Raw genomic sequence first — 11,227 nt, 5'->3', positions numbered from 1 at the left:
TACGTAATATAATTTATAATTTATTTTAATGCAATAATATAACTTTGCAAAATTATTTAATGTCATATGTAATGATAATCAAATCAAATATATAATAATAATATTTCTAACAGCCAATGATATACAAAATAGAAAAATTATAAATATCCATAAACTATTTCAATTAATCACAATTTTTTGTGTTCAAATAATTATTTACATACACATAATGTGTTATAAAATTGAAATATTCAGTAATCTATACATTAACCACAGATATTCCTCGATTTGAAATTTAGGATAATTAGTCAATAATTTTATGAAACATTATGAACACATTTCTAAATTGTAAATTTGACAAAATTTTTATATTTATAAAATTTTTTTTAATATTTATTAAGATATACTAATTTATACAATATGATATATTCAGACTTATTTATTGATTAAAAAGTTACTTTCAATTGTATATTTAATTGTATATTAAGGAATATTCGTAATTTGTGTATTATGAATAGATATGGATACTTAAATATTTATTATTGTGCTAATGAAAATTAATATGACATGTATGTAAAAGCAAGTAACTTTGTTACTTAATAAAAAACATGAAAAATTCTATCATTTTTATGATTGAATGATCAATATGTGAATATTAGAGTTATGAAAAACTATGTATGAATATATTTAAAAAATTCTTTTATACAAACAACACAATAGATTTTGTATTTCATATAATCCTTGGTATTAAGCAATATCAAGATATTTATTGAAAATGTCAAAGTAAATATAAAATGGGACATATATTTACAATTTCTTAGGGACTTTATTTTTTTGATTTATATCGGAATATATGTTAAACTATTGTTGAAAACTTTTTTCTCAAATGTTAGGTTATTAATTCATTATTCTTGAAGTATCTATGCTGGAAGACTAGATTAAAGATGTCTACAAAATTTAACAATAAATTCTATCAAATTTATTTATTTCATTTAAATAAAATCAAGTTGTGATTAGCCTATACTTCAATGATTAATGTCTCATTATGATGTGATTCATTAATCATTAATACCATCAATTTTTTAATGAGTTTATATTAATCATTATCAATTAAATTTCATTATTGAATCATATATATAAATGATTTATCAATTCATTCTCTTTTATAATAATCATCATCATTAATTTTAAGACATCAAATTTTATGTTAAAAAGCTCACTATCATCGTCTATTTAACTATTGTTTCCAATATTCATTTTTTTTCAGCTGCTCAAAATGAATAATCTAGCACCAATGTAATTATCAATTTCCTTTATAAGATTCGAAAGATTTTTATGTATTTAATATACAGTCAAATCCAGCTCAAAAGTATAGGCAGTCGTGGTATTCTTCGTAACAAATCTTGTCTTTAAACGGTCACGAAGTTTTCTGAACCTGTAGGTTACAGGTAAAGAATCACTCCATCGCGCGATTCCCGAGAATAAAACGAATCTCGATCAGAAACATGAGAAACGAACAGCTTATCAGATACCATGATCAAATTCGTGATATCCCTCGGCACCGGTGAAAACGACGTCCACCCAAACTCTCATAGCTTCTGGACTTGGCGCCATTAAGTGATATAGTCTAGTTGACGTTTTGATGATGAAAGTCAGTGATGGCTGCGGTGAACGTACGGTGTTCATGTGATCCACGTAAACTTCTTCAATAGACTAAACATAAAAAAAAATATCTTGTGTTATGTTTATTTGTATAAAATTTTAAACTTAATATTTGAATTTTAACTTAACATTGTTGTGTTGCAGCAGTGTATATATATAAATATAAAAAATATGTTGTGCAAAATTAATTTGAAGGTTATGTTTAATGTACAAAATTTATGGCACAAACATTATAAAAAATAAAAGAGGTATGTAAAAAATTACAAAAGAACTAAATTAAGAAAATATTTAAAAATAAATTTTTTTAGGATTCCAAAATTTTATCCGATTTTATTCGAAAATATGTTTACAAGTATAATGCACTCTCGATCATAATATGATCGATATTTTAATTTATTTAAATTTCTATAAAATATAACTTATTAATTATTTCTATCTTATTTTTAAACTTATTTTTAAATTCTTATTTTTCCTTCATCACATATTACGTGTATTTTTACATAGTACAAACTCGTAATTAATCCATTTAACCCATTTAACTCTTTAATCTAAATGATCATAAGTAGCTTTAATTGTAAGATATTAGATATTACAAAAATTTCTGTTTTTTTTTTTATTTCTTTCAAAAGAATTTCATGTTATATTTATTCCCTATGTTCATTGTTTTTTCTATATTTAAACAAATTTTTTATCCATTAAAATAATATTTCAATATTTTATGCATCGTACCTGAAAGTAGATCACTCCACGTGCCTTTCTTGATGTGCTATCGCTGTAATAGGACAGTGTCTTTCTTTTTCGATCAAAGACAAACCATCGTTTGTTCCAATGATGAAACTTTTTGCTCATTTTCGACAGGTAACCACTGCAACTGGTCGTATCAACCGTAACATCGTGTATCAGGGGTAACTGGTGCCCGGCAGTCTCGATATGATGTCTCAGGTCCAGGGACTCCGACTTGATGGGAAGGTATCTTGTGAGCGGCCTCTGCGTTCATAAATCATTGAATTTACAAACCGTGAAACGAACTGTCAAGTTAAACGATATAACTCACTGTTATGCGTCTAAACATGCGGAAATAGAACTTGAAATTGTAAATATTCTGATACAATATCGTTCAAAAGTATTTAAACACATGTTAATTTACTTTTTTATCAAATATAATTACATCAAATGAATTGCTTCAGATAAAAAGACTGATTTTTACTTTCTATGATTGATAAATATGATGAAATTTAGTTTATCATGAATTTATTATTTACTTTCTAATTATAATTTTGAAGGTATAAATCAAAATAAAAAAAATTTGCCGCTTGAACTATTGTGAAACTATTTAATTTAAATTTTTCAGTGTAGTTTTTAAAAAATTAGATTTAAAATTGAATATAAATTAGAAAAGAAAGTGAAGAAATTTATTCACCTGCAGTTTTGCCTTTTCACGATGTTTGACTGGTTGCAGCAGTGGTCCAAGGGTGTCTAGTTCACTAGAAGTTTGAGAAAGAGGGCGACTTCCGTTTCCGTCGATGATTCCCCCACTGTTATTGCTAAGTCTCTCGCCTTCCATTGATGTCCTTCGATCGTCTCTCATCTGTAACACAAATAAAAATTACATTGAAGTAAAAATTAATTTTCATATTTATATATTCGCGATATTACTATAATCCAATCTATTATTCTTAGAATAAAAAATATCTTTTTAATGAAACATGATTTAATCAACCATCTTAAAATCACTACTTGATCTAATATGATATGATCTACATATTTCTACACGTTTACACATTCTTTATTCTAATTCGACGATAATTTTTACTTGAATTATTATCAAAGAAATATATCAATATAATATTATTTAAAAAATCCTATCAAATCAACTCAAATCACTCTATATGCTATAAGTAGTACATACCACTTGTTGACTCAAATAAGTTCAATACATTGATCCTTGCTCAAACGATCAAATAAAATCTTTCCAGTATTTAAACAATCATTTCATTTCATTCGCAAGCAAACATAACGAAATACTCTTCTCTAAACAGGAAAAAAAGAAATAAAAGAATTGAATTCTTTCTAGATCCGAGCAGAGATGCATTACACATACACATTACTAGATCTCTAAACCACGGTTATATTTATAAATCCCAAATCAAGGAGAGTATGCGCGCAAGCCACACCTGTTTATTCTGCTCTTTCAAAAAAAAAAAAAAAAAATAGAGAAAAAAGATATCGATCGCCATAAGAGAGCAATTAAAGGGAAAAACTTCGCCTCCTCCATATTTCTTCTTCGTTTCGAAGTTCACAACTCAATGTCGTGACAAAGTTTCGAAGTTTGTTCGCGGTCTAGTAAATTTTCATTTCGTGGCAAGAAACGACAGGAATTAATGGATTGCTGGAAATAACTCGAACAGAGGCTCGTCGTCGGCCTGCAGTGAGCTGTTAAGCACGTTTAACGAGAAAAATTTGTGCAACGGAGCGGGATAACGGAGAGAAGAGGAGGGGAGGGATGGAAAAAGAATGGCATGTGGGTGAAAAACTCATTGCCTTTTGTCTTCCTTCTTTCATTTGTTAAAAAAGGGTCCCATGAACCGTTTTGTCTCGCTGGAACGCGCAACCCTTTCAAAAATACACGCGTCACGCGACTAATAGACAAGGGATAGAATAGATTTTTGAAATGAATTTTTAGTAAAATCAAAGTTTGAATAGAGTAGTTGTTCTATTTTGTTCTAATATTTTTATTATTTATATGTTTTATTTACTTATTTAATCATATTGATTTATAGATCATTAATTTTAATTTTATTTTGTTGAATTTGGTATTAAATTTTATGATTATTGATATGGAATTGTCTTTCATAAGACAAAATTGTTTTAATTCTAATTCTTTTAATTAATAAAATGAAAAGAAGTGATTCAATAATAATAATAATCATTGATTATAATTATAATATCATTGATCAACAATTGAATCTATAAAAAAAACGAACAATAATAATTTTATAATATTTTAAAATGTTTAAGATATAAAATATTTAAAGAATTTAAAAATTGTGGATCACGCCATTGTCATTTTTAATCTAAAAATACAGAATCTACTATTATTGCGGCTTTGCGTCTATCACTATTTTTATCATCGAACATAACAGCTTTATTATTCGTCTCATAAATTTTTTAAACAGTGTAATTTTTCATTCTTTTATCCCATGTTATACAATATTAATGAAGAACATTGTTCAATTCTCATATAAAATTGAAAAAAAGAAAGCAGAATCATATACTAAATAGTCGTACATTAAAAATGATAAAAGACAATTTGAAGAAGAGATTAAATATATGTATAATTCTTGGACTATGACTTGACCATTAATAAAGCGTGTATACAATATCTACCAATATATTCTACAATCAAAAAACAAGAAAGAAAAGATAATTAAAAATTAAACCCAGAATATTTCATTTAAATATAGAATACTAAATTAAAGCTTGTAAAGGATATAAAAAGAATTATAAAAGCATTATATAAATTTAATAAATGGAAATTAAAGATGAAAATTGCTTTTACAATTATATGCACATAGATGTTTTATATCCTTTCATTGAAAAAATAAAAAAATATCCACGTATAATATAGCGATCATCATCTACATATTCACATCAATAGCAAAATTATACGATACAGAAATGAAAAAAAGAAAATATTCTATCACTTACTCTTCGCCTACGAACGTGCTTCTTCTTGCTCCTATTCTTCATATAACTCATCCACATCAAAGACATTTTCAATATAAATTTACACTACTAATACTACTAGTTCCAGTCAAAAAATAAAAAAAATAAAACGAGATAGCAGAAATAAATATACTAATTACAAAACTAATCCAACATCTATATCATCCAATACCCAATAACAACAAGACTGCAACTTGTCCAACGATTCTTAAATATCGGTATTCAATTTTCTTCTCGATTTATCAGAAGAAATTAGAAAATAAACTTGATTTTCAAGTGATAAAAATTAAACAGCTTCACTCTGAATGTGAGCAAACATGCAGAGCGGTGGTATTCGAAACTGGATGAACGACAGTGAGGAACTGATGTCCGCGTACCAGCGTTCACCAGGCTGGTACGCGAGTTAAAACGTGATGCCTCCCTCCCCTTTTGCACAAAATCTTTTTCTGCGCACGGGAAATCGTTGTGGCTCATTCATGAGCAAAATTGTACGTGGCAATCACCGGTGAGACCACGCTTGGTCTTTCAACAAAACGGAAGACACAGTCATTTTTCTGCGTAGCATTTGAGGAATCTGCGTCACTAGCCTTTTATATTCCGGCCTTTTTCTTTTTTTTTTTTATATCGAGCGTGAAAAAAATTCGAACCACGGGGTTGCGTAAGCAACGGTGAAAATTTTCGAATTGCTCATTTGTTTTTTTTCTCCTCTTTTTTTTTTCTTTCGATGTTTGGAATATGAATTGCATTGGAATGGATGGAAGATACGAGTGAATCATCGATATACGATTTTATTATCTGAAAGTGATCAATGAAAAAATCGTTTGCTCGTATTGCAGTTGTTACTTGTGAAATTATACAATTGTTTTTCTTTGATTTTAATCTTTCGCCATGAACTTCAACATATTTATATTAATAACTATATGCTATAAAAATTTCATCTCGTGTCAATAAGAATTTTCCACGTTATGATATGAGAATAAATAATACGATATTTCTTCTTGAAAATAACTTAATCAAGTCTGAAACGTTTAAACTGTTCTTCATCGTGTCGTGTCTTCTTCCTTTACAAAAAAATCAATTCGATGAGTTTATTAAATTTTATTTCTACCGATGATCGAGTCCCATTATGGAAGCTGGTCGATTTTGCAACCTTGGCGCATCGAGTCCTAGATATGCAAGTATCGTCGCGAAAATACACGGGTGACGACGAAAACATTTGCCCCAGAATGTGCGGATATTTGTGAAATGCACGTTTGAAGGTCCGTGTTTCTCTTTTCGCCACTGTAAATCAAGCATCGTGAAAGACACGATTCCTGCATGAAAATGCAGCATGTGGAGCAAGGGTCGTTTAATGAAAACCACGAAATGACTCGGTCCAGAAATTTAATTTCAGTTTTACGGGGGAAAAAAGAAACGAAAACGTATCTCGATTGTATAAAACGTACAATTTTAAAATGATTGTTTGTAAATTTTCTGCGGGACAAGAATGCAATGTATATTTCGAAAATTCCTCAAAGTTATTTTTCTTTTTCTTTTTTTCTCTTTTACTTTCGTGAAATAAAAATATGAAGATGTAAGAATAAAAAAAATGGAAAATTGTGGAGTAATATTTCGTAGCACTTTAGAGAAACATCTTGGATAAGTGAAATGAAATAAATTTCGTATACTACCTTTGAATAATACTTTAAATTTACGATTTTGTTTTTTTTCTATTATTATTTTTGTAGAAGAAGTTAATAATAATTTAATAAAATAATGGAGACAGAGAAAAGATTTGGAAAAAATTTCAAACGATGTATAACATTATTGATTGAATAAAAGAATTTCTTCGAAGAATATGCGCCAAAAAATAATTTTTAATGCTATATTAATACCATATATTAATGATAAAAATACAGATACAGATAACGATAATTGATTAGATATTATATAACTATAAAGAATGAATGTTATTTATTACTTTTATACTTATTGATAATACTTATTGATAATCTAATACATAATAAAATATTTACAAATTCCTCCTATTATTGAAAGAAAGTTTTATCAAACCTTGCATAACAACACAACGCGATTTTATACAAAATAATTTAATATTATACTTCGATATTACACGAATATCACTACAAATAAGTTTCATAAGTAAACGTTTAACAACAAGAGCTAACCAATTTCCGCACGAAACGTTTCGAGCCACCCGGTATATACAGACATTTGAAATCATAATCAAGCTGCACATCGTTCCTTCATCTAAGAAAAATCTCGAATCGCTCGATAACCTCGTTGAAAAACAAATGCATCCTCTGTTCATAATAAGAGACGCGTTTCCATCGTCGGTAAAAAGGGAAAAGGCGGTCATCACACTCGAGAGAAGATCGGCTCGTTCGCGGAACACGAACGACGAGAGGCATGATCGACGATCGTCGACCAAAGACCGTATAATTATTCGAGGAAGCGATCCACGCTATTCTTTATGGTCGGCCGTAAAGTTTCCTTCTTTTTTTTTTCCTTTCCTTTTTTTCTTCTTTTTTTTTTTCTTTTTTTTCCCCTCGCAAACAAGTAGGCGAGACGAATTATTCCTCGCCTCGTCGCGTCGTTAAGGGAGAAAAATAGCAGCGAGTCGCGCGACTCGTTGCAATCGTGACGATTTCGAATGCCTAGGAGGAACTGCGTTTTCCACGAATCATCGCAACACGCGTCATCCCACGTTTACGAAGCTTTTTGAAAATATGAATACGCGTGCATACGGGGCGCAGATGTGTGGATCACGTGGGCATTGATTTGTGCAAAAGAGATCCTTTGATGTTTGACAAGAATTCGGTGGACGATCGATAAATTGCGCGATGCTCGAAATGTATGAACGTGTTGGATGAAATTTATTACGAGGTTTCGTGCGAAGATCTCCCGTTGAAGGGAGACATTTCTAATGGATCGTTTAATTGGATGGAATACCATTGGTTCTCGTGACAGTTGACAGTTTACAACGAGATCCGATGAGATTGAAGAATTGAAAATTACGATCGACGTATCTTTGTTTTTTTTTTCTTTTGAATATTGGTCGTTTAAAGAGCGAAGAATGATAAGAATAATGTTGTTCAGAATAATCGGAAAATGAGTTTGTATTATGAAGGATGTTATTCCGACGATGTTTCTTTTCTTTTCTTTTGAGAAACGTTTAAAATTTAATAAAGAAGACTCAAGATAATAATATGTTAAATGCAATAAAGTTTCTTAAAAAATTATTGAATAAATATTTAAAAAGAATAAAAGCTAATGTAATTTTAACTTAATTTTAACAAAAGTAAAAGAAAAAAATTTTACATCGCAGTTATATTAGTGAGAATTGTTTAAAAGTATTCAATCAACGTATACAAACGTAGGAAATGAAGTCAAAAATTCCATGGATCTTCTTTAAAGGTATATTACAAATTCCTGGTGAAATGAGTTTCATATATTAAAGATCTTGATGTGCGGATAATTTAAGATTCGTCTTCATCTCGTTAAAAGACATAAAACTACTCCTCAACCCCGGATGAAATCATTGAATCCGTTAAGCACAATGGTCGCCGGTTGTAATTACTGAAATTAAATTTTGTTTAAGTGAATACTTTGAAACGATTGACTGAGTTACGATGTAGTTACTTAATTATTTCCAATCTTTTAACGTTTTTTTTTTTTTGGAATATAAAATTTATTTATTATTGATATTTTCTTTTAAATAATTGAATTTAAATAAGAAACAAATAATAAATAATAATAGTTTGAAGGCATTATTCTTCAAATTTTCAAGAGACTATCATTACAAAATAAACAAGTTATTATACTTATATAATATAATATAAAATTGAATTATAAATGATTAAAATTGGAAGGATTTTTTTTTTTAATTTAACTGACTTGCTATATTTAATTTCAAATCCTTTTTTTTTTGTAAATCAGAAAACAAATATAATTATACAAGAATAATTTGCATAAATAATCGTTCTCTTTCCATAATCGTTTTCATAAGTTAAATAAATGATTTAAGATAATTTTGAAATATAAAATCTAATGATTTGTGTAACAGACTATTTCAAAACACTATTTCCTACTGTTGTTTATTTGTCGAATCTGTTTTTAACGTGTCTTACGCAAATCGAATCATCGGAAATTAATTTTAAAATGGTCAGACATCGAATTGGATGACTAACCGGTGAACTTTTATCGGCATCGCGGTGAGTAGCAGATAAATATAGTGACGAGACTTTTGTTTGCTTTTTAACGATAGAACTAAGCCGAAACTCGTCAGCAGCGATCATTGTCCATTCGATAAGAAACAAAATTCCCCACAAATATCGATTTTTTTTTATTAGGTACACATACCATCTGTTTAATATTCTTTGTTTTAATCCAGTGAGGATATTCAATTTTTATGCCAGAATGATATTTCCGTTTAAACATCATATTATTTTCTTCTTCCATATTAAAAAATTACGTATTCATAAGATAATATCGTATTAAAGTGAATATTTAAATTAAATTATGTATAATTATTCCTGAAAGTTTTAATTTCTTTTTTAAAACGATGATTCAATTTCGATGGTTTAATTTCAGACCATTCAATTCCAGATATTCTTCGTTAATTCGAGAATATATCTTCTTGCGTCAAAAGCTTTCGACGTTTCGTTGTTCGAGGCGTGTCATATTTTTCACCAAGCATAAAAATCTTGGCAACTGGACAAAGTATGGTTTCCCCTTAATTTGCCGTTGATCAAGTTTAAAAATCGCTGTGTCACGGAATAATATTCGAATCTGATCGATTTTTAACCAGCTCAACAAGGTTTTAATAACCGCGAATTCGTGGAATCTGTTCTTTCCAATTGAAAGCATGCATTTCCTCTTTCGATTGCTCTCACTAAATATTTTCCATATCGTTTATAATGGAAAAAATTTATAAATTGTTCCTGTGATTTTAATTTTTAACGATATTCTTTTTTGAACATTTAATTTTCTTGACATTTTCTTGCTTTGACTTTGTGCTATTAATTTGTACTTAAAATTTGAAAACTTATTGTTACAACATTTCTAAAATTAGAAATCTTTTAGAAAGATATGAGTAACAAGATACTAAATAGATTTTTATACCTAGTTGCAATTATTTTCTTTCTTCATATAAAAACAGTATCATAAATTATAATTTATAAACTTACAATGATTATGAAATCAATTATGCTAATTTAATGTTCTCAGTAATATAAAGTAATAAATATTTGTACATTCCTTTGAACAACTATTAATTACAGATAAAATTTTAATAAATAGGAATAGTGTAAGAAGAAAATTTTATAAATAGATATAATTTCATGCTAAAAAATAAAAGAGAGAGGATGAAATGATTATTGTATTAAAATCGATCAATTCTAAAAAGAGGCTAGTTTTTATATTTATTTTTGTTTAAAAAAGAAAAAAAAAAGAGATTTCACTCACGTTATCATTTTGGAGCAGGCTGTAGGAATTATTCGAAGGTCCTGGACTGGGTGACGTGAGCTCCGAAAGCTTGCTAGGAGATAATTTCTCGCTGGTTCCACCTTCTGCACTGTCGCTGCTTCCGCTGCCACTATAATTGTAGTATCGTTAATTGATATCTATTTTCAGCCTTCAACTACAATGCTTGTACGAGAAATTCAATTTACTCGTAATAAGCATATTTCCTTGAATTATAATATAACATATAAATTATGTTAACTTGAGATTTGCATAATTATTTTCCATTTTTAAAATGTAATAATTAATAAAATATAATTCTCAACATGATTTCGAAGTTACATAATCGTCCATATTATAGAGTACATCTGTACTCTACCATTGTATCATTGCATTT

At 28.6% G+C, this 11,227-nt stretch overlaps 1 protein-coding gene and 2 long non-coding RNA genes across 6 annotated transcripts in view; 2 read left to right on the top strand and 1 right to left on the bottom strand.

The window, feature by feature from the left end:
- Positions 1–11,227, bottom strand: part of LOC410895 (pleckstrin homology-like domain family B member 1) — a 66,264-nt gene continuing 55,037 nt past the window's right edge. For 3 of the 4 annotated variants that reach the window (XM_026439020.1, XM_026439018.1, XM_026439019.1), the window contains exons 10-13: positions 10,834–10,963; positions 3,062–3,229; positions 2,371–2,628; positions 1–1,692 (exon numbers count right to left, since the gene is read on the bottom strand). In XM_026439020.1, the coding sequence (XP_026294805.1) occupies positions 1,504–1,692; positions 2,371–2,628; positions 3,062–3,229; positions 10,834–10,963 (745 nt within the window). In that variant the 3' untranslated portion in view covers positions 1–1,503. Of the gene's footprint in view, positions 1,693–2,370; positions 2,629–3,061; positions 3,230–8,808; positions 8,947–10,833; positions 10,964–11,227 lie in introns of those variants that run through there. The other variant, XM_026439021.1, reaches the window with a different exon arrangement.
- LOC107964042 lies at positions 1,624–2,879 on the top strand. The gene is made up of 2 exons (XR_001702108.1): positions 1,624–1,889; positions 2,500–2,879. It is a non-coding gene; the product is annotated as an uncharacterized LOC107964042 (long non-coding RNA).
- On the top strand, positions 3,130–3,841 carry LOC113218592. The gene is made up of 2 exons (XR_003304169.1): positions 3,130–3,257; positions 3,716–3,841. It is a non-coding gene; the product is annotated as an uncharacterized LOC113218592 (long non-coding RNA).

Source organism: Apis mellifera, linkage group LG2, assembly GCF_003254395.2.
Source record: "Apis mellifera strain DH4 linkage group LG2, Amel_HAv3.1, whole genome shotgun sequence".
Taxonomy (NCBI): Eukaryota; Metazoa; Arthropoda; class Insecta; order Hymenoptera; family Apidae; genus Apis; species Apis mellifera.
The sequence above is the reverse complement of the archived record's forward strand: the minus strand, read 5'-3'. Positions and strand labels throughout refer to the sequence as shown.